Below are 24,157 nucleotides of genomic sequence, written 5' to 3' on the forward strand. Positions count from 1 at the left end.
GGACTGGCAAAAAAAAAAAAAAAAGAGGAACTTGAGACTTTGGATACCCCAGGGCAGGAGAGGTCAGTGCAGTACCACTCACCACCCCAACTGTGAGCCTTACACTTGCTCTCCAGCCATACTACAGCTGGGCCACCAAGCCCTGTGGCTGTGGCCTGCCTTTCTTGCCTTTCTGCCCAGTCTTCCTCCTTCACTTAGAAAGACCAGTAGGTGATACCTATGTTTTCCATTCTTGTGATTTTCCTGTGTTCTATACCTAGAAAGTCCTCAGATGTTTGCTGATTGAATTGATTGACTGGGACTTTCTCCTTCATACAAAGATAGCACTGCAAGATAAAAGGCAGAGTCCCTAAATGCTGAGCTGGACTTCAGATCCTATCTAGCATGCTCCACACCCAGTTCTTTCAGTGCACAGCCCACTCCTCTGTTTTATTCCTTTGATTAAATATTTCTTTTCCATTTTTCTTCCTTGTACAGTAACTTGGATATGAGAGGCACTGAGTGATTGGTGAAGTGCCAGAGTAAGGTATCCTTTTTCTTTGTCCAAGTGAAAATCAGAGACAAACAGATTCCCCTTGACTTGTAACAGCCATGAGGCCATTGTAGCTCCAACCCGACTGCAGATTTCAATGTGATCTGCTGGGGTGCTCTGAGCTCTTGAACAGTTGAATTGACCCTTCTAAGCTTTGGTTTTTTTTCCATCAGCAAAACGGGAATAATGATGCCTCTGTTTCATTGAATTCAAAGACTTAACAACAAAGTATTTAAAGTGCCTCACTCAGTAAATAGAAACTGCTGCTACTGATAAATATTCTAGCTTCTGCTGACATTCAGATGTCACTCCCAAGTGAGCCAAGCAAGGAGACCTTTTCCTTGGACACAGCCATTATGTCAACTACCCTAGCAGAATAGAAGGATGGTGCTTTGTCTGGGATGAGGCTTTGTCTTCAGGGAGACCAAGAATGAGGACTTGGTTATGAGAAAGCACCTTACATGTAGCTGTTAGGGAGCTTGGCCCCCTTCCCAAAAGATTTATCTATTATCAGCACTGACAACAAAGGGATGAAATTGATTAGCGCTGATGAGAGTGATGGCTGTGGCTGCTCCCCCAGTACTCACCAGGTGGCTGAGTGCCATAGACTCTGGCCTTGCCATTCCCTGACTAACATCTGCCTCCTTGATGCCAAGGCTATTTTTCTGGGCACTGGCAAACATTCCAAGGCCATTAGTGTTCAGTAGCCACACTGTTCAGAGAACTGGGGCAGGGAGAATCCTTGAGCAGTGTTCACTGGCAGACTCACCATCCTGGCAGATGAAGCCACCACACAGGTGTAAAATGACTCAGGACAACATGACCTCCTCACCTCTTCTTCATGCAGTCTTCTCAGTCAGTTTGTCTCCTCACCCACATTAAATTTGGGTGCTTTACACCCACTGGAACCTTAGCAAATAATTGCATGAATTATTTTATTATTTATGAATTGAACCACTTGAATGGAATGCTTATTTCTCAGGCGTTTTGATGGCATGCACTGTCAGATTAGTAATGAATGGATATCCTGTATATATACTAAACCAGATCTGCAACAAACACTAGCTTATAGGGTCAGGTGTTGACATTGTCAGTGGCTCAGAGGCACCCTTCCCCTTGAATCTTGAATCTCTGGACATAGCAACAATGTCTGTGGTTTGCAGTTGACCAAGAAAACTGCAAAGAATCCAGTCACTGGCTGGGGACAAAAGACCCAAGTGCCTATAAAGAATGAACCGGGAGTATGGTGCTGTGGCAATCTGGGGGGGAACAGCAAGGATTGCCCTCCACAGTTGTCTAGGTTACCCTTTAAAGACTGAGGGCTCTGGAAGCCCAGGCAGCTGAGAACTAAAAATCAAGGGTGAAAGCCATCCCAGGCAGAAAAGTCCTTGAGATTCTTAGCTCCAGTTCACCCATCCAAAAATGAAACTAAAGATAGAGCTGGTAGAGCATCAACCTTCAGAACAAAGTTAAAGGACAAGCCAGGTACTAGTGACACCCGTAATCCTAGCTACTCAAGAAGCTAAGATCTAAAGATTGCCAGCCTGGGCAGGAAAGTCTTTGAGACTCTAGTAAACTACTCAGAAAAAACCAGAAATGGCACTGTGCCTCAAGTGGTAGAGCACCAGCCTTGACCACAAGGAAGTTCAGGGACAGGGCCTCGTTGCAGTTTTTTTGCTTTCTTTTTTTTTTTTTTTTTTTTTTGCCAATCCTGGGCTTGAGCTCAGGGCCTGAGAACTATCCTTGGACTTTCTCAAGGCTAGAGCTCTACCACTTGAGCCTCAGCACCACTTCCAGCTTTTTTCTATGTATGTGGTACCGAGGAATCGAACCCGGGTCTTCATGCATGCTAGGCAAGCACTCTACCACTAGGCCAAACTCCTGGCCCCCTTTTTTTGCTTTCTTAAGGTAAATAAATTTGTGAACTTTGAGAAATTACATAGATAACAATATGGCAATGAGAAGTACCAAACATGTAAACTCCAGGCAAAGGGCCCAGCATACTGCACACTCACACACAGTACTGTTCCTCCAGTAGTACTAGATTTTGTGTGATCTCTCTTCTCCTTTGCAGCCCCTTGTGCCCTGAGTCTTCTTGCTAGTGCTTCACTATCAGATGTCCATGTGAATGTCTCTTAGAGGTTCAGTGGTCACCATATGTAAAGACTCCTCCCATCACTCCATAGCTGGTCATCATTTTACTTGTTCTCTCTCTGGGTCTGTAGTCTCTCTTTGTCATATAGGACTTCTATCTTGAGGTAGAGCCTGACAGAAATGAAAGGCCAGGTGTCAGGGAAAACCACAGTTCCTGGAGCCTTCCTCATTATCCTTTAACACATTTGCGTGTGTGTTTTAAAAGATTAGGTTCATCATTGCAAATATTTAAGTACAGTGACAAAAGTGTAGCAGCGTTCTAGGATTTTGTTGTTGTAGCTTTTTATTTATTTGTTTATTTATTTATTTTGGCAGTTCTAGACAAATACTCCACATCTAGGCAAATACTCCACCATTGAACTACACCCCAGCCATGCTTAGAAAGTCCACACTGATTTTTGTCCCTTTATGCCATATTACTGCACTTATCCGTACCTTGCAAAGAGGCCACATCTTGAGTTGTGGCCTTACTGCTTTCATTCTGTGCTCAGTGTCTTGAAAATCCATGGCTATGACAAAACAACATAATCTTAGAGCTCCTGCTTAAGCAAGATCTAACCAAAACTTTGGATGTATGTGTGTGTGCCAGTCCTGAGGCTTGAACTCAAGACCTCACATCCTGAACATTTTCAGATATTTTTATTAATGTATATTAGTTGTATGAGTGGTGTTTCGTTGTGACATTTCCTTACATACAGGGTACTCCATTAGCCTTACCCCTTCTATGTCTCTTCCCCCATCTTCCTCCCCTTTCTTAAAACAATTTCAGCAAGTTTCATTGTTATGCTTTTATACACATATGTAGAGTACTAGACTACAGTCGCCCTCATTCATCCTGTCTTTGGCCTTGCCCCTCCCCACTGGTACCTGCTTCCATTATAGACTATATGAGTCTTATTTTTTTTTTCACTTTTTAGTATGTATTAACTATTGAAAAGGGTTTCAGTATGGTAAATTCACATGAGCATATAATTTAGTCAAATTATAAGCCTTATCTGTTGGCTTGTTCTGTGACCTGAACTTTTAGAGGCTGTGTAATCTCTTCTAGTATGCAGCAGTCCTTGTGATCAATAAATATCCAGGGCAATTGTCTCAGTAGGTTTCACCAGGCTCCCCAAAACAAGTTGAAGCCCAGAAAATACTAAGATCCTTGTTGGTTAAATGTGCAGAGCCCGCCTGCCCAGCTTCTGGCTGTCAGAAGTAAGACATAATTAGATAGATGCTGGCAGGGATTTCTGAAAGAGGGAGAGGAGCCTTGGAAAGAGGTTTTTCTTCCTTAGTTCCTAGGAAAATTATACTCAGCAGGTTTATTCAATAAAGTGTTCTCACCACATACTTTGCACCATAATGACTTACAAATTGCATGCTAATTTTGCCACACTTAAATCATTCCTGTCTTTTGCCTGGAAAGAAAAAGATGGACTCAGTAATGAAACCATATCCACAGGACGTGATATCTTAAGCAGGCTCCACATACAGAACTTACGTGAAGATTTGTATGAAAGGAGGGAGGTGCAGGGATAAACATGAGGGTGCATGGTTCTGAAGCACCAGGTGAGGATGCAGACAGGGAAGAGTGGCTGCCATTGATTCTTCTGCTCACTGTGCTAGAAGCTTCCTGGGCAAGCTTCTATAAAAATCCCACTGAGCGTTCCTCTCAGCTCTTTAACAGAGTAATTCCTAAATATTCATAGACCGTGCCTTTGACAGAACAGTTCACTGCCAGTAGAGAAGCTAGTGTGGAGGTTCAGGAGAGAGAGAGAAACATCAGGGTACTTTCTTCCATCTCCTTCTCTAACACCACAGTTTCAGTTCTGTGCCCTTTCAGCTCTCCTGCCTCTTTCCTACACTCCCCAATCATAGTCATCTGACTCTTGCCTTCCAGTGTGTATTTGAGCCACTTATTTGTCTTTCTGACCCTCTATCCTCAGCAGAGGAGCTAATTGCTTCTCTTCCTCCCACCTCTCAGGCTTTTTACAGGGTCTGCTAGGATCAGGCTTTGTGACAGACCACCCACATCTCTGCATACTCAGAACCAGCCACCCCTGGACATCTGCACGGTCTCTGAGGGCTCAGTAAGTTCAAACCTAGATTTGCTGCCTCAACCCTGGGTAGTCTCTTCCCATCCAGTTTGACCAGCTCAACCCTTGGATACCATCTGTTTACTCTCACCTCCCAGGCATCCATCCTACAAATCCATCTCTACAGCCTGTCCTCTGTCCCTGGCCTCACTGCCAGCTCTTTATTTCAGGTAGCTGGCATCTAGAACAGCACTCTCCCAACTAGTGTCTCTAGCTCTAGGTGTATGTTCTGCAATTCATTTCCCATACAGTAATCAGGAATGTCTAAAATGGAAAGTTGTTTCTACCACCTTTCCACCCACACACAGAAGCACAGGTGCTATGTTACCTTCAGCCTGCAACCAAAATCCTATCATTGGCCTCTGCCAGCCCCATCCCTTATGATTGGCAAAAACCATTCTGCTCTTGTGCCTCTCAGAACTGGTGTTTTCCTCAAACCTGCTAGACATCTGCCCACTGTGTTTACTCTGCCTGTTTTTGCACCACCTCCACCACATTCCTACAGCTGGCTAATCCCTCCATATCTGTCAGGATTTGGGTGAACATATTTGTCAGTAAGCACCTTGAGTATTTGCCATGCACCAAGCTTGTGTGGTAGTATTCATGATCAATTACAACAGAAAACCTTCCCTGCCCCTCCCCGTCAGCTCAGTACCTTGAGCACACCCTCTGCACTTAGGCCTACCCTTAAAATCAGGAAGTTTGGGTCCAGGCTGCAGTCACAGCTCTTGGAACTCCCTCCCACCAGCCAGATAGTCATAAGCCAGTCACTTAAATGCCCTGCTTCAATTTCCTCATCTGTGAAGTGAAAATACTTGTACTTGCCTAGTGACATTGTGGGGAGGATAAATAAATATATTCAGATCATTTAGCATAGTTCCTGGCACAAGGGAGGTAACCATAAGTCATAGCTATTACCTACTGCCTTGAGCCTGCACACTTGTCCGCCTCTCCCCTTAACGAACTCTGAGTCTTCACTAGGAGAGACTGATTTTACATTTTCTGGTCACAAAGATGCTCTGACTCTCTCAAGACTGCCTTATATACTGTTGATTGTCACATGAGCAGTCTGTGCTGTATTTTAGGGCGCAGATGTTACATGTGTTTAGAAATGAAGGCACAGCCCTGTGATGAAGGTAGCATGGTTCTGTAAGTGGAACCTGAACTGTGAGACCTAAACCCAGGTTGAATTGCCCCCTCTGGCACACATTACTTGTATGTAGAGGAAGATGCCTTGCTCTGTGTGCAGAGTGTGGCCACTTCTCATCATAGTTTTATTATAGGGTCATTTGAGCATTATAAGGTTTGTAAAAACCCGACGTTTGTTAAAGTGGCCTGATATGTAGTCATTCTCTATACTGTGAGCAAAGCTGTAGTCCCAGAGGTTTAGAGAGGTCATCATCTATGCATTTCCGCCCCCCCAATCAAAAAAAATTCTTTATGATTTCCAGCCTCCATTTCCCCACCTGATAAAGACTTACAGTCTCTAGGATCCTCCTCCAACAACTCTCCTGTGTTAGAAGCTTTAGGGGAAGATTTCACTTGGCTGGCGACTATGCCTCCCCATCTCCATGTCTGTCTGTCTTTCTTTCTCCAACCCCCATGTTTAAATATTCTCCCATTGCTTTGGAATTGAAAAAGGAGCTGGTATTTCTGGATATGAGCACTTCAGTCCCACAACTACAGACCGTAGCCATGTTGTCATTGGGGCTTTATGTTTGGCTGAGTCACGTCCTCTCTTATTGAAACAAGAGGGATTCATATTGGCTTCACTTCTAGAAGCCTCTTATGGCTGTCCCCTTCGATCAGCCAGGAGTAGATTAGAAACAGCATCGCAAGCTCACTTGGAGAGCTTGCAGCCGACTGCCAGAAGAGAGACAGGAAGAGCAGGAAACTGGTGATTTGGTAGCTCCCCAAGACAGATTAACATTTAAAGTAGAGATGTGGCAGGGAAAGGAGCGCACACTCATAGGCACACACAACTGTGCAGTAATGGCACCTTGATGCTACACATACCACCTCCATGTTATCTTTGGAGATGAATCTGTTTATTTTAGCAGCCCCCAAACAGGCTGATGCTGCTGTGAATTGCAATCTGTTCTTCTTACTCTGCTATTCACTGAATTACCATCTAAGTTTTTGTTCTTAGCCTTTCTTATGTAGTGAGCAAAACAAAACCTATCAGTGTTTTCTTTCTCATTCAAATTGCATGTGGAATTTTCTGGTCTAGCTGCAGTTTTTTTTTATTTTTATATTCTTTCCCTTTTCTTTTTAGGTTTCTTCAATTTATAGAAAAGAGGTAGGGCAAGAAACTAGGTGACGTATTTTTTCTTTTAAGTTCCCTTGAATTGCTTGTGTTAATCACGGAAAAGGGCCATGAAACTTAAGACACTGAAAAAACAGGCTTGGGATCAAATTAGTGCCTTTCTGCCCTGTCTCCACAACTTCACCACAACCATTGTGACCTTAGGAGAGATTTCTTCTCTCAAGCCTCACTTTCCCATTTGAAAAGTGGAAATAGTCATAGTTGTTACCTCTGGGGATTTTTTTTTTTTTAACCTCTGGGGATTTGACGGTGGGGGAAACATGTAACACAGGGCCTAGCAATTTCTAAAGGTCTCAGAAATGTTACTGTTCTTCTTATTCAACTTGTGCTGAGAGAAAAAGGATAAACAGAAAAGCTGTAGTCTAGGTCTAAGGTCTGCCGAAAGGAAACTCCACACAGTTCAGAAGAGGGTTTATTGCATGAGGAAAGAGCAGACTCCTGCCGCCCAAGAGAGCTTATGGCGGGAAGTGACAGATTTATATAGAGGGAGGGGTATAGCCACAGCGGAAGTGGATGTGATCTCAGAGCATGGGGAAATACCTCAGACTGGGGGACCTCCCACTGCCCTCAGGCATGCCAGTTGCCAGGGTTACAGGTGCTGGGCAGGGATTTCCAGGGTGCAGGGGAAGAGAGCCAAGGGAAGAAGTCATTTCTTCCAGGCAGACCTAACACTAGGGAAGCATTTTCTGCTCAAGCCACCACCTGAAAGAGTAGTGGTCGTGTCATCTGTCTTGGTTTTCCATCTGTGAAGTTGGAAAAAGATCTTTACTGTGCATTCTTGGTGCTGGTGCCTGCTCTACCAGGTACATGTCAAGCTCTGCCCTGCTTTGCCAAGAAGGCAGCCAACCTCAGAGTACTCTCTGAGAATGAATTAATGTGTGGAATACTCTCTTCAACCCATAACTCTCCTATTCCAAATTCAATCCAGCCTATAAGATAAGCGTACATACTTAAGATCACTGTGTTCTTGAAATTTCTCTTTAATTCTTTGTTAACCATATTCACATTGAAGCGTACTTGACTTGAATTAGGAGGTCACAGAGACCTCTAATTGTTTTAAATGGCCTGTCCAGTGTAACAGCAGCCCTTACATCCTGGTTGATTGGAGGCTTAATTTACAGATGAGAGGAAGAACAAATAGTCAGTGCTGACCCTTGTGAGTCACATTGAAGTGACAGTATGTGGCCCCAGTTTGAGGCATGTTTTGCAGCAGCTTTCCTGATCATCACAGCTATCAGCTTAAATGTACCTTTATACAGGCAGAAACTCATTACCTCTGAAGGAAAAGGTGCCTCTGCCCAGATTTGCTATAGATTTTCAAGGCCAGAAGGAACCTTCTAGAGTATGAGATCAAATGTCACACACTTCTACTCCCGTCCTTCAATCAGGGTAGCCATAATCATTGATTTCAGGGCTCTTCCTATCCCCATCCCCTCCCAGCTCCAATATTGCTTCATACCCCTTTTCCAGCTCATCTCTGCAGACACAGTGGTGGGATGGAGTTGGCCTCAGGCACATCCCTGTTTCTCTTCTCTGAGCTAGTTCAGGCAAGGTCTAAGGCCAAGGAGAGTTTGTTGACTTGCTTAGGGACACTAGAAAGTTCAGTAGAGCTGGAATCTGATCCTGTTTGCTGGGTATTCTGTCCCATTTGTCCCACAATGACAGAACTGGGTGGTGGAATATCAGTGTTAGTTAGGAGAAGTTCCATATCTAAGCACTCTGGTGCTGACAGGGGCTCTCCTGAGAGAGGGAGAAAGGGAACCATTGAGAAGATGTACTTGTGATCAATTCATTGTCTGTGGGCTAAAGAGGATGGCCTGTAAGTTATAGCTCTGTGAGGACCAGTTGTCTGCCAGTTTCCTATTGATTTTAAAACCTGCCTCATGGGAGGGGTTGGGGGAAGGAAAATGGGGACAAAAACATGAGAAAGGGTAACAATGTTTGTCAACTAATACACCTTCTATCTGGTGAATATAATGTGACCCTTCTATTAATTACAATAAAATATATTAATAAAAAATAATTTAAAAAAAACCTGCCTCATGTCTGGGAACATTTCTAAGTATTAGAATACTTTCCCAGCATTCACAAGACCCTAGGTTTGATCCCCAGCACTTCCCAGAAACTGAAAACCCCACCTGCCTCCTTGGTCAGTGGCTGTCATTGAGTTTCCTTCAGATGGGAGAAACAGGTCCAATATGTTCTGCTAGAGCATAACCATCAGAGAAGTTAAACTCAGACTTTAGTTTGGGAGCCTTCCACCAAGAAAGATAGAGACTAGGGAGAAGCTTATCACAATCTTTTAATTCTCACAACTTACCACTTTTATATTCTCTAGAAATGAAATCCTAACCAGGGCACTGAGTCATACACTGACAGTGTGTGAGAGGGTCGTCTACTCTTAGAATTTCTCTTAAAGATACCGGAAGAATCATACAAAGTCCTTACCCCAAGGTTAATTCTTTTTTTTTTTTTTTTTTTTTTTTTTGGTCAGTCATGGGGCTTGAACTCTGGGCCTGGGCATTGTCCCTGATTTCTTCAGCTCAAGGGTAATACCCTACCATTTGAGCCACAGTACCACTTCTGGTTTTCTAAGAGGTTAATTGGAGATAAGAGTCTCATGGACTTTCATCCTCAGATCTCAACCTTCTGAGTAACTAGGATTACAGGCATGAGCCACCAGTGCCTGGGTCCCCAAATTAATTTCTTACCTGATGTAAGAAATTTCTTACCCTTCCAACCAGCTCCGCTTGGAACCTATTGCTTGTGATAACTGGTCTGTCTTTTCCTTCCTTCCTCCCTCCCTCCCTCCCTCCCTCCCTCCCTCCCTCCCTCCCTCCCTCCCTCCCTTCCCTTTTTTCTTTCCTTATAAGGTAGGGGAATGTTATTTTTTTGTTTATTTTTTTATTTTTATTTTTATTTTTTTTTGCCAGTCCTGGGCTTGAGCTCAGGGCCTGAGCACTGTCCTTGGACTTTCTCAAGGCTAGAACTCTACCACTTGAGCCTCAGCACCACTTCCGGCTTTTTTCTATGTATGTGGTACCGAGGAATCGAACCCGGGTCTTCATGCATGCTAGGCAAGCACTTTAACCACTAGGCCAAACTCCCGGCCCCTTGTTTATTTTTTTAATAGTCCTCACTGTTATCCCAGGCTTGTCACGAACTTCTGGGCTCAAGCTATTCTCCTGCCTCCAGTAAATTCTTCTTTTAATCTGTGTACACATTACATCCCTAATTCCCCGTGTCTCTGTGACCTCCTTAGACAGCGCCTGTCTAAGACAGGGCTCTCCCTTACTCTCATTTACCCTTTTTTTAATTTATTTACTTTACTTTTTCCCTGCATTAACTCCATGCTTAGGATGGTATTTTGGCTGCAAGCACTTAGTAGGGCCAGGACTCTGATGCTCTGTACACATTTTCATATCAGAAGTGGAGTAGACATGAGTCCTGTGCTTTAGGGAGTCCATATTCTATTAACTGGTGATTATATAATTATGAGCAATTCTACTTCCTTGTGCTTTACTTTCTAATTTGTGCGATGGGATTAATAATCCCTTCCCTGCCCTCTTTAACTTTGCTAGTAAGGACATTTAGGTATAATAACATTTTAAACTGTGTAGCAATGTAGAACTACAATGCCTTCATTCCAAATGCTTTTTGTGTACAGGAAAGTCGGGAGTAACCCTGTGTAATCTTTCCTGTGTTGTGTCCCCACTCCTACCGCTGACCACAAAGGAGTGGAAGTTATGGTGATGGGTAATGAGAAAAGAAGAGGCCTTTCTGTCTTAAACTGCTCTGACATCAGGCTAGCACTCCAAGATTACCTCGTAAGCATTAATTCAATTACCAGATTACAAAGGAATTTGCTACTAAATGAAGCTAAGAATTAGTGGTGGTGATGATGGTAGTGATGGTTGGCTGGGCAGAGCCAGGCCCTGGCTGTCTGCAGCCCTCTGTGCCTCACAGACAGGCCTTTAGGGGCGAGATGAAAAGTAGCTTGTGTTGCTCCAGGCTGGCCCCCTGGGTGAATAAAAGAGTGCATTATCTGCATCTAAGTAGTCTCTAAAGAGTTCTTGTTGGAGATTGACGACCACAGTGCTAAGTCCTTCAAGTTCAGAAAAGTGGAAAGCAGTGTCCCAGGGGCTCTGTCAGTGATAGGAGCCTGAGTTGTCAGAAGCAACCATGACCATAAAAATAACCAGCGGAATTAAGAAATAGGCTGCTGTTACTGGAAGCATGGTTAGGCACCTGCTAGTCTGGCTCAGCCAACGTGTGTGTGTGTGTGTGTTGTGGTGTCTGCCAACATGTGTGTGTGGTGTGGTGTCCGCCAACGTGTGTGTGTGTGTGTGTGTGTGTGTGTGTGTGTGTGTGTGTGTGTGTGTTGTGGTGTCCGCAGTTCACATACCTGACTCCAGCTTAGGGGCCAAAACACGATGGCTTTTTTTTTTTCCCTCTTATTCAGCACATGGACATTTACTGTGCTGGGTACAAACCAAAATCCAGCCCTGCCAGGCTTCTGGGATTCAGAGACCAGCCTGATACATGAAGGGTATTAGCATGGAGATGTCATACTAACTGGTATGGCAGAGGTGTGAGGAAGAGGTCCTGTTACAGAGTAACTTGTCTGGGGTGATCTCAAAAATTTGAGGTAGTGGGGCCAGGAGTTTGGCCTAGTGGTATAGTGTTTGCCTAGTATGCAGGAAGACCAGGGTTCGATTCTTCGGTACCACATACATAGAAAAATATCAGAAGTGGTGCTGTAGCTCAACTCAGGTGATAGAGCTCTAGTCTTGAGAAAGCCAAGGGTAATGCTCAAGTCAGCTCAAGCCCAGGACTGGCAAAAAGAAATTGAGGGGAAGGATTGGCTATTATTAAATTAGACAGGAAAGGGCTTTATAGTCAAAGGTAAGAAGTTAAGAAGTTAGTCAAAGTTAGGAAGGTGGTGGGTAGGGAGGGAGGGGCCGGGCAGAGGAAAAGAACTCTCCAGGCAGAAAAGTAGGAGTCCCTGAGATGGGGGTAGGAAGATGAAGGAATTTTCTAAAATTGACTGCAGTGATGATTACACAGGTCTGAACACACAAATGCCATTGTTTGCATTCCTTTACATGAATGGCATATATCTGAATTACATCTACACAGTCTTTAAATTTCTAAAAGGAGGAAGAAGAAAAAGGGCAGGGACAATCTGGCAGATCTTCAGTGCCGGAGGATAGGGAAAGAGACTGTGGTCATTCATTAGGGCTTGGGCGTAGAAGGGTTGTTAGACTTTCAAGGTAAAGTGAAAAAACTGCCAAAGTTGCTGCTGTTAAAACATAAGCAGGGGCCGGGAGTTTGGCCTAGTGGTAGAGTGCTTGCCTAGCATGCATGAAGACCCGGGTTCGATTCCTTGGTACCACATACATAGAAAAAAGCCAGAAATGGTGCTGAGGCTCAAGTGGTAGAGCTTTAGCCTTGAGAAAGTCCAAGGACAGTGCTCAGGCCCTGAGCTCAAGCCCAGGACTGGCAAAAAAAAAAAGCCATAAGCAAAGTGGGGGTGGGAGTTTGGCCTAGTGGTAGAGTGCTTGCCTGGCATGCATGAAGACCTGGGTTCGATTCCTCGGTACCACATACATAGAAAAAAGCCAGAAGTGATATTGAAGGTCAAGTGGTAGCGTTGAGAAAGTCCAAGGACAGTGCTCAGGCCCTGAGCTCAAGCCCAGGACTGGCAAAAAAAAAAAAAAAAAAAAAAACATAAGCAAAAAGATACATGTATGCACATGTGGTTCCTGTGCCCCTGGTTTTGCTTGGGCACCAATGAAGATGTCCAGAGTAACTCTGTCCTTGGGTCACCTGAGAACAGACATAGTTCACTGTCACAGAGGAGTTACTTATGAAGGCCCAAACCAAAAAGTAAAGAGCAAGCAGGTGGAGAGGAGAGTTGTCACAAGAAGCTGAGGAGGGGAAGAAAGGGAAGAGTAACAGACCCAAGTGCATTTGGATGGGGAGGAGTCGGTTGTGGTGCTCCACTGCAGGTTGAGTAGGATGCGTGTAGTTCATAATTGATTTGTATTTCATAAAGTACTGAAAATGGTTCAAAATTTCCCAACAAGAAAAATGTTTCAGGAAGCTGATTACTCTCACAAGATTATTATAGTCTGTATACATGTATTGAATTATCATATCCCACAAATATTTGCAGTTATTATGTGTCACTTGAGCATTTTTTTAAAAAATAAAATAAACTTGAGAGCAAATTAGTGGAAACAGATGTAGGTGTGGTGTAGGCTAGGCCCTGACTCATGCGAGGAGAAATGGGCTTTAGAGCTTGACCCCTGGGATTTCTGTAGTCCATTAAGAATGAGGAGCTCCAGAACACAAGGTGGTTTTGTGGTAGCATGCATTTGCTGTTGGTATTTTGTGGCCATTCTTTGCCTCTCCTATCCCAGTGTTTCTTTCTTGCTAGGACATAGTCCGGCGTGGAGAGATCATAGACAATGATATGGAGGACGAGTTCTACCTGAGGCGCTTGGACGCAGGGCTCTTCATTCTCCAGCACATCTGCTACATCATGGCGGAGATCTGCAATGCCAATGTCCCCCAGGTACGAGGGACTTTCCTGTGTAGACCTGACACTCATTCCCTGCCTCCTTCCTAGCCACTTACGTAGGTGGCAACTGAGGAAGGAAGTGAATTCCTTCGCTTGTGGGCTCTGCTGCAGGGGAGTCAGTGAGGTAAATCCCGAGGCTGTCTGTCATCTGGTGTCTGCCCGGATGCAGGATCCTTTTTCTCCTCCTCATTCTTTTCCCTTCTTAGATTCGCCAGCGTGTTCACCAGATCCTGAACATGCGCGGAAGCTCCATCAAGATTGTCAGGCACATTATCAAGGGTAAGTCAGAGGCTCCTGGGCTTTGGGCTCTGGGGATACAAGGGTGCTTGCCAGCTGAGTCCTGGTCAGCACCCCTGGTGGCAGGTGCACAGGAAGTTCTCACAGAAAGTACAAGCACCATAGCCATTTCACTGTGCCAGCCATCTGTGTGAAAACAGAGGAGACTAACTTTGTTTCCTGCCTCTGACCCTCCTTTCCCACAACTTAAACAAACAACAAATGAGAAGCCAGGTGCCAGTGGCTCATGCCTGTAATCCTAGCTACCCAGGGACCTGAGATCTGAGGATCATGGTTTGAAGTCAGCCTGAGCAGGAAACTCCATGAGACTCTTATCTCCAATAAATACTGAAAAATGCTAGAAGTGCCAGGAGTTTGGCCTGATGGTTGAGTGTTTGCCTAGCATGCACTCAGGTTTGGTTCCTCGGTACCACATACAAAGAAAAAGGCCAGAAGTGGTACTGTGATTCAAGTGGTAGAGCTCTAGCCTTGAGAAAGCCCAAGGACAGTGCTCAGACCCTGAGTTCAAGCCCAGGACTGGCAAAAAAAAAGGCTAGGCTTGGTGCTGTGGCTTACTAGAGTGCTAACCTTAAGCAAAAGAAGCTCAGAATCAGTGCCTAAGCCCAGAGTTCAATCGCTGGGGCAAGCGTGCATGCATGCGCGCGCGCGCGCGCGCGCACACACACACACACACACACACACACACACACAATTAAGAATAGGCAAAACTAGTGCTCTAGTTTTTAACTGCATATAAGGAAAGAAAAGAAAAGAATGTGATAACCAGATTTATAAAAATCCGGATAGCAGTGAGTGTCTCTTAAGCAGTATGGCATGGTGGAACGCTGCCTGTCTGGTGGGCCCGGCCTAGCCCCACCTCCACCAGCTCTGAGGGCCCCATCACTTCATTTCCTTTAAAGGAAAAAAGTGAGAGCTCAGCCACGGTAAGCATCCCACTTCTCCTGCCCACCCCACAGCAGCCCCTAAATGCTGCTAGGTCTTTGGCTAGACCTGCCCTGGCAGCAGTGATCCTGGGCTGCACCCCCTAATACAGTCGCACTCCCAGACCATGCAGGCACCAACCAGAGAGCACAGACAGAAGAAACACATGATAGGTTTGGATGTCATAAGACTGACCATGCCACATTTAGAGGCCAGGTGGGCTGTGGGGGACCACGGCCTCCGTGTCTCACTGTTCCTATTCTGTCCTTTACTAAGATGAATGGTTGGACGAGATTGACTCCTTGCAGGTGTGAGATGAAAGGGAAAGGTAACACATAACCAAGTGAACAGTGCCAGGGTCTGCACCCTGACTCTGCTGTTTCCTTATGTTACCTCAGGTAGGAAGAAGAGGATTCAAGGAATGATCACAGCACATGGGAAACATTTGACCCTTAATAAGCTCTCAGGAACTGCTGGCTGAATGTCAGGAAACATTATGATAATTATCATTATCATTAGTGAGACATGACTAACGCCTTGCGAGAAGCCTTGCCAGGGTGGTGGCACTGAGCTACCAGAAGAGTGGTATTCTAGGAAGGGTAATCTGAATGAAGGCACCAAGCTTGGAATCACCTCTTGGCGCCAGTCTCCCAGGCCAGAGTCCATGGCACCTCTCATGCCCATTTTGCAGATAAGAGATTTTGAGACTCGGCAGTGATATGGGCTCTTTCCCCCTGAGAAAGAAGGGGAGCAGGGGAAACCCAGGGAAGGCTCTACATCTTCCATCCCTGGGGGACCCTGGTGGCCCCCCCCAATCTCAAAATCAGATCCAGCAGAATTCTGCTACTCCTCCAGCCACCTGTGGAAAGCCTTTAAGTGGCATTTACTTCTGACGCCCACATGTTCAATTAGAACATCTTAGTCTCCTCTGCTCTACTGCCTTGCAGTTAGTCTTCTCCCTGCATCTCTATCCCTGGATTCAAAACAGTGAGCTTTGGGGAAGGAAAAAGTGTTGTCAGTAGTGCTGATACGTAGTAAGCAGGTGTTTTTCTTTCTTACCTATACTTCACGAAACAGGTAATGAGAATTCCCTCCCTCTTGATTCATCTCCTGATGTCTGAAGCCTCAGTTGCCTGAAGCACAGGATCCTGCATCTGTGCCAGTGCTTTTTCCTTCCCATGCTTTGCCCCTCTGCTCGGTCCACCCCCATATCCCTCTTTCAGGCAGTCCTACAGTGAGTCCTGCCATTTCTGCCTCTGAGCTCAGTCCCCACTTCGTGTGCTCCTCTGCATCTGTTACCTATTCCTACCACCCTGTTCATTTCTTCTGAGCCCTTATCACAGTCTGTAATTGTTTCTATTTATGCGCTCCCTCATTTGATCTGTCTTATACATTCAAATGTAAGCTGCATGATCTAGGGGCCTTGTCTGACTCATTCAGCATGTCTCTCAGCTCTAGGGTGGTCAGGCTTGTAAGAGCAGTCTAAGAAATATTGTAAGCATTTGCTGGATTCAGCTTTCCCCTTATGTGAATTTAATGTGGCAGACATTTCCTAGACTCCTCAGGGCAGACTAGGCACAGTGGAAAGGAATTATGATAGGTATTGAATGTATCTAAAAGGGTCACCCAGCACCTGTACTCAGAGTTTACAGTCTACTGGGGGGACACTGATGTATCTGTGAGCAACTGTAATTGAAGGAAATGAAGCACGACACACTGTGGTGACACATCAGGTATTGCCCAGTGCCAGGCTCTGCTTCCAGAGCTAAGAGAAGCAGAGATAAGTGAGTAAGCAAGCTCTCCCCTCCCCCCCCTTGAGCCTTTATGGTCTAGACATTATAATGTGCTAAGTGTTGCTTTGTAGTTGTGAACCATGCATAGTCAAGGAGGGTGGGTGTAACAACCCCTCCCAGGTCTGCATACAGTGGTGCCCAAGAGTAAGAGGGAGAGAGAGATGCTTCAGAGAAGGCACAACCAGACAGGACTAGAGACAGGACAGGAGGTGGTGGCCTTGCCTGGGGCTCCAGCATGTAGCACAGGGATGCAGCTTTAACACCAGGTGGGGAAGGGGTGCTGCCAAGTAGAGCTTGTGGATCTGATTGGGTGTATCATGGCTTTAGGGTCCAGTTAGTAGTTGTTGGCCAGTAGACAGCAAGCATTCTCATCAGAGCTCAGGAGAGATGCTTTGAAGGCAGTACACTGGGTGCCGTTTCTCAAATTGAGAGGCCCTCAATCTTAGGCTGACACAGCTGCATTGTGTCCCATGGGGCCAGTGGGAAGAAGCAATGTCATGGGGTCTGTAGCCTGTGCAGTGTGGCCACATCTGAGCCTCTGCTGCACACAGTACAGAGAGGACCTTCAGGATCCATTACTTGGCAATGCAAGTGCAGTTTTGAAGTCAGAGGGGCGGTGAGGCTGCAATGGGGCTGGGGCTGGCCTCTGCTAGCTGCCTCTTAAAGCTCACCAGCTCTCCTGCTTATCCCTCCTCCTCCATCCTTTGCCATCAGGAAACTGGGGGGAGGGGAGAGGGGAAGCCTCATAAAGAAAACCAGCTCATCATTCTGTCCTCTGATTTTAATTTTGTTTTTCAGTTTGAGCTGCTTCCTTTTTTTTTAACATACTAATTAGATACAAGCTTTTTTTCTTTGATTTTATGGCCTACATATTTCCTAAGTTTTGCTGGCAGAATGACAGCTGATGTATCCCTTGAGGTCTCAGGAAAACGCTGATGAGGCAAGCCTAGCGGGGGGGACTTTTCCCAGGATTTTCAGTCCCCTTCTCATGATTTTCCTCCCTCCTTTTTGGTTGGGGGTGCCAAGAGAACAGGGAATAATTGATGGCTCATTAAAGTCCTGCTTTCTGTAACTGCTTACTCGGCGCTCCCTGAGTCCAGCCTTCCTGGAACAGGCTGTGGCTCTGAGCCTGCAGACTAGGGACCCTCACAGGAAACTGCAGTCTGAGGACACAGAAGGGCAAGGCCGATACTAGGCTCTGCAAGTACTTTTGGCATAGAGCAGGGCTCACTCAGTCACTGCTAAGCCTCATGTGGGTCCAGCTTCAGGGTTTTCTGCACAGCTGGAACTCCAGGGCCCTACAGGTCCAGCGGTTCCTCACTGAACACCAGTTCTGTGTCATACCTCAGATGTGCATTATGCCTGGACTAGAAAGCAGAGTAGACTGCATTCTGCAGTCAGGAGCAGTTGAGACACACAGAGGTCAAGCACTGCCACTCACATCACTAGTCACGTTGGAAACTGAGTGTACACACAGAGCTATGCATAGAGATGGCTCCATCGTGTCAAAAGGTGAGCTCTAGTTGTGCCTGTGGGCTTGTGCCTGTTTACAAGTTATTATAAAAGAGAGAGAAAGGAAAGGAAAGGAAAGTCTGTATAGAGAACCCATTTGGCATTACAGGAACCCAGTGTGCTCCCAGGAGGCCCTGTCCTCAAAGGGCATATAGTCCCCTCACGTGGTCAAAAGCAGAGTGAGGTCAACACTGGGAGAGGAGGTTGTGAGAGGAAAGGAGCTGGAAAAAAGGTCATCAAGAAGGACAGTGTAGCAGAAGTACTTGGGTGGATTTAATGTGGTAGTGGTTCATGACATAATCAGCAAAACAAATCTCTAGACCCATGAAACTCTTAACTCCTCCCTGCATTTCTGGCAGCCCTCTCTGTGACTTTGATGACCTTAAGTAAGAAGGTGGCTCTGTGAAGCACGCAGAGCATGCATGAGTCGGGGTCAGCTACCAGACAGTAACTGCAGGGTGGGCACTGTGGTCTGGGGGTCAGGGGTGCTTCCCACATGCCTGTGCAGAATGCTGCAGCGGAAGCCCTCTCCAGTCACATAGGTATTGAGTCAATTAGAGTAAGTGGTCAGAAGACCACAAAGGTGCCAGCGAGTAGCCAAGGCTATTTGTAGAGGAAAGCAAGGATTGCTGGCTCAAAACCCTTTCACCGCTGATGGGTGAGAATGAACCAAAGGGCTGGTGCTTTATTGTAAGAGCATTTGAAAGTGGGCTGTGCTGCTCTGATGTGCTTTTGATTTGATGGCTTGAAATCTCTTCTTGGAAGCCTATCGACATGTATCTGCATATTGCTTTGAGCCTTAAGAACTTCAGCCCTTACCTCAGTCTTAAAGTTGCAGAAGCTAATGGAATTGATCTCTTAATGATGTAATGGGTGCCTGGAGATGGTTATTGTAGCCACTGATTTCTGAAAGGGCCTTGAAGAGGGATCTGTGTTTTTAGCCCAGTAGTCAGTTTCCTGAAGGGCCCAAAGGGCTTCTCACGAAGATCTGGATATCTTTGGCAAAGATGTAAGATTGATCTTTGGATTGCTGGCCCTTGAGTCCCACACCCAGTTCCCACAGGGATAGCTCTCCCAGTGCACTGCCTCGGACAGAGACGGAGGAAAGGAAAGAACTTCCTGTGAGAGCCATCATGGTAAGAGTCCTGGACTCAAGTGCAGAAAAACTGTGGCTCAGCACCCAGGCCAGACTCCATTCTTCTGGCCTGTGGGGTTCTGGCGGCCAGTGGGTTCTGTATCAGTCAGGACCTTTAAGCCCTCTAAGTTCATTGTTATCAGTAAGGAATCTATCTGCCTGTCCTGTCTCTGTTTTGTGGCTTTTAGTACATCTCACAAGATTTTTCAGTGTGGAATCACGGAGCTTCCTTTTCCCTTCCCTCTTCCTTCCTCTGCATTTTTCAAGGATGAGCATCTCAGGCTGTGAACTCTGGTCTAGGTCCCTGCCCTAGAAGACAGCCCCTCCCATCCTATCACCAACTTCCCTGTCCCTTTCCTCCCCGTCTTAACAGAAACAGAACAGCTTGTATTCTATGTCTGACTAGTAAACCTGCTGTCTAAAGTTTGCTTTAATATTTATGTGTTCAGCACTGCTGCCTGGTTTTGAGCTCTTATTCTAAGAGCATTTGAGGATTCTAGAGAGGGGAAGGGCGTTGTGTGTGCCAACTCCACCCGTCCCCCCATCCTCATGCACTCTCTTCCCTCCTCACAGGTCTCCCCTCAAGACATCTGTCCTTTCCCTCCCTTACACACACAGAGAGGGGGGGGGGAGAGGGAGGGAGAGAGAGATATCTCAGGTAGGAACAGAGAACTCCCCAAGACCTCTGGGAGGAATCTGTTCAATATTTATCAACTACTACAGCAGCTATAATAATCAGCGGTAGCTGGCACCACTAAGATCTGCTCCAGCCTGGAGTCTCCTCTAGAACAAAGGATGGGAGAACCAGGGACCTAGTCCTAAAGCTGAGTAAATGGAGGAAGCGGGGCAGCGGGGGGTCCTGCAGGAGACTGGACCATCACATCTTCTGGGCCTGGCTCTGGGACTGGCTGGCTGTGAGACCCTGGCCAGTCAGTCTCCTGGCCCTCAAGAGTCACATTCATTTCTGAAAAACCTTTGCCAGCTCTGTGGCCTGGCTTCTTAAAAGAATGAATTCCCAGTAACCACTCCATACCTGTCTTGGCCACAAGGGCCCCTCACCACAAGAGTTCTGCTAGGGCTGGCTTTTTCACAAGTTGCTGTGGCCTTGGAAGGCTTGCACAGTGGAGAGCAGAAGGTAAGGTATTGCTTAAGTAAGAAGATACCACTTGGGGGACCATCCCTATGCCCAGTGCCTTTTTTGGTGGCTACCACAGATTCTGGGGTTCAAGTTTCAGCTCTTTTCTCAGTTCTCTGAGAGCCTTGGGTCCCACTCTGAGGTATTATTAAACAAGGCCGCATCTATAAGGGTGGCTTGCCTTGTTTCTAGTCCCCAGCAAGTGGTTGGCTCTGTTTCCTCTGATTTATGTGTCCAGAGGTCAAATCCCTCTGGGGATGCTGGCTTCACTGTTGGAGAATCACTGACCTAAGGTTCTGACTCTTCTCAGTGTCTTCTCCTGCCTGAGTCTGAGGAGACATTAGAGCCTTGGTATTTCAACCCATTAATACTCCTGCCCACCTCCGGGGTCCTCCGGGGTGCTACATGCTCTGCTAGTCATTCTTTGTCTCTGGGAGGCATGGGCATCACTCACCTGTGAGGCGGAGACCAGGGCCCCACAGCCTGGCGGCTCTCCTCTCCTCCAGGCTGTAAGGAGGTATATCAGGCATCTGCTGTTGGAGGTGATGGATGGTCCTCACACAGGAGGTGGAGGGGATCCAGGGGGAGGCACACAGCTGGCACATGTCTAAATCCCAAATTCCATTTCCAGCACATGTCCAAAGTAATAAACAGGAAGAAGCTGGAACAAAATGACTCTCCCAGCACTGGGGTGGGGTGTTCACCCCCTCTGTTCTCTTTAGTCTGTGGATCTGGATTAGCAGATGTTTTCTAATGCAAAAAGAAGCCTCCTGCATGAGCCCCATGATTCTTTCTCAGACCAGTTGCTGTCTGGCATCAGAGCAGAAAGCTTATTCACTGGGCCCCACTACCAGGTGGCCCCAGCCAGGCTTTGCTGGGAATTTAGCTGGGGAAGGCTCCCACAGGAGTAGCACAGCAGAGGGTGCCTGGATGTCAAGCCCAGTATTGGTGGAGCCTGGGCAGCCTGCGCACAGCCTTGAAGGACAGGTGGGACTCCCTGTCGTTCACATTGGGAGAAGTGAGGTTAAGGAGGACACTGATATTTCTCAAACATCTGTTATTTGCCAGGAGACCACCCAAGGTCACTTAAGATTGTGAGACTCAGCCTGCCTGAGCTGTGCTGTCATCTCTGTCCATGCCGCCAGCCCTCAGAGGGCTTGGGAAACTCAGTCCCAGCCCCTGTTTTGTTTCGAGATCAGGTCTTGCTATTGGGCCTAGGCTGCCCTGGAACTCCCAGTCTTCCTCCTGCAGCATGCCAGGATTGCAGTGATGGCCACCGCCCCCAGCTGATTTCCAGCTCTCGTGGTCATTACTGTATTTCCATCTGGGGCTGGCCCCTCCCTAGGGTCTTCTGTTGAGAGGGACTAAGGCTAAGCCCAGCAATTTCCAGTAAGTCTCCCCCACCACCCCCCCACACCATGCTAATGCTGCTGTTAGGCCCACACACTGAGAACCGTGTCCTAGAAGAGTACCTGCCCGGGAATCACCCACCTCAGTCCTCTCACGCTGCTGAAGCAAATACCTGACACTGAACAGAAAGGATACTGCCTTTGGTGTCTGGTGAAGGCCAGAAGGCCAGAATTGCTGTGTCCTCACATGACAGAGCAACAGAAAAGCCCCCCTAGCCTTCATCTCATCCTCATTCCTCCTCAAGGCCCCATCTCTGAACACTTGCGCCAGGCAGGAAGTTTCGGGTGGACCTTGGGGAAGACACAGATGTTGGTGTACAGCAGTTAGGTTTGTGTTGAGTGGACCAATGAGGGCTCAGGAAAAGGATGTGCCAGGTAGAGAATGTGGGCACAGCACAAGCAAACACCTCAGTGACCCTCTTGCCTCAGATCCAGCCTGACCACCCTGTCCTGTTCCCTAGAATACGCAGAGAACATCGGGGATGGCCGGAGCCCTGAGTTCCGGGAGGCAGAGCAGAAGCGCATCCTGGCCTTGCTGGAGAACTTCTGAACCTTCAGCCAAGCATCGGGGGACCTTCTCGTGCCCTCACAGAAACGATTTTAAACATGGCACAGCTGAGTGGCTTTGGACAGATTAAAGCTAGTTTTGTAGCCCTGGGCTGGCACTCTTTGTACCACCTCCACGCACATTGGGAAGGCCAGTATCACCTTCACCTCTGCCAAACTGGGCAGAGCGAGGACTGCACGCCCTTGGGTGGGTATCTGGAGCAGAGGGTTCCAGGCGCACCATGGTTCCCCCAGGGTTTCCCCAGGGTCTCCACTCCCTGAGCCTCTGACAGAGGGCGAGACGGCAGCCAGCTGATCCGCACAGTGCCCATCCGCTCCTGGACCCCAGCTTTGGCCACGTCACTTACTACAATAAAAGTTTGTTGTTCTACTTGTCCTGTTACTAGTCCCTCTCAATTCCTGCCTCATGTATACGTGGGACTTCACCCTAGATACATTTATATGGGGAAAAGCGTAGAATACCCAGGTTTCGTTGGCCCCAGCTTCAGGCCTGCTCTGGGGGTCTTGAAATGCATTCTCTTCAAACAACAGGTAACCACTGTACCCCTCATCCAGTGCCACCCCAGAAAAGTGACATCAGGTCATGTGCTGGTGTCTTAAGCCCCGGGGCAGCTTTGAGTGCTGGTAAGTCTGCAACTGTCTGTGGCCAGGCCTAGGTGCGGGTTCCCACTGGCCAGCTCCCAGCTGGACATGCCTGGTGCGTGTCTCTGACCTCTCCTTGCATCTCCTCATGGAGTGAATTTGGAAAGATGCGGCGTCCGCCTGGCACACACGGTTTCAAACCCTGCCTGGGATGTGGAAACTGCTCCCTGCTGCAGGAGTCAGCTGTGGCATAGGTTTCTGGACAATTGGAGGGCGGGGGGCAGAGAAGCACTGCAGACGTGGCAAGTGTTCACAGGAGTGCGGGGCCTGTGGCTGGCACCACCACCCAGAGCACCCCAAGGGGTGAACTTGAAACCACTACCACCATCTGGCCAAAGTCAACATGCCAGGTGAAGCATTTGCCTCCCAGACAGCCACTGAGTCACTCAGTGAGATGGTACCTTCTTGGCGCCCAGCTCTCCCCAGACCTCCTGTCCCCTTCACAAGCATCCAAGCTAGGGACGCGGTGGAGCTCGGCAGAAGCCACCACGCTCAGGCTGCTGGTTCCCTGCATAGCTGTGCATACCGAGCGCCTGCTTTCACATCCGTCACTGTGAGCTCTCCCGCAGCCCCACAGGCACAGTCATCCCTAGGCTCAGGAAGCCCATGCCAGGGCTGCAGGGTAACTAAGGTCTCCCAGAACCCCTGCGCAGAGCAAGGTCTGAGGCCGCTATGTGGTTGCTCCCCTCCCCAGCCACCCCTACTGGGAATTCAGCTGTGGGTCGCTGGCTGACACTGCACTTCGATCTGTCCCTCTATCGATGCAGGGCTTAATGAATCTGCAGAACAGAGCGTGTCCATGTGTGACCTATAGCATCCCAGACTTTTCCAGCTGAAGTTGGTACTTTATGCATCATTACTGCTTCACCTGTACTTTTAATTTGATTGGTGTTTAGATAAGGCAATAGTTCAAATGTTATCTTAACCGAGTCTGCAGTGAGGGGTTGCACCCTACACCCCAGGCCTCCCACCTCAAGTTTGTGTGAAGTTTTACACAAGCCAGTCCCCTGTTGCTCCATCACCCTGCCCGCCCTACTTCTGTGACACCCCTAAAGCCCTGTCTGCAT

General features: G+C 47.3%; 1 protein-coding gene across 4 annotated transcripts in view; it reads left to right on the forward strand.

The window, feature by feature from the left end:
• Window positions 1-22,818, forward strand: part of Ctnnbl1 (catenin beta like 1) — a 158,008-nt gene extending 135,190 nt beyond the window's left edge. For 3 of the 4 annotated variants that reach the window (XM_090352335.1, XM_090352334.1, XM_090352333.1), the window contains 3 exons: window positions 13,536-13,673; window positions 13,886-13,958; window positions 22,343-22,818. In XM_090352335.1, coding sequence (XP_090208461.1) covers window positions 13,536-13,673; window positions 13,886-13,958; window positions 22,343-22,431 — 300 coding nt within the window. In that variant the 3' untranslated portion in view covers window positions 22,432-22,818. Of the gene's footprint in view, window positions 1-10,760; window positions 10,866-13,535; window positions 13,674-13,885; window positions 13,959-22,342 lie in introns of those variants that run through there. The other variant, XM_090352336.1, reaches the window with a different exon arrangement.
• Window positions 22,819-24,157: the final 1,339 nt, after the last annotated feature.

Source organism: Megascapheus bottae, chromosome 18 (genome assembly GCF_031878675.1).
Source record: "Megascapheus bottae isolate mThoBot1 chromosome 18, mThoBot2.hap1, whole genome shotgun sequence".
In the NCBI taxonomy this organism is placed as follows: Eukaryota; Metazoa; Chordata; class Mammalia; order Rodentia; family Geomyidae; genus Megascapheus; species Megascapheus bottae.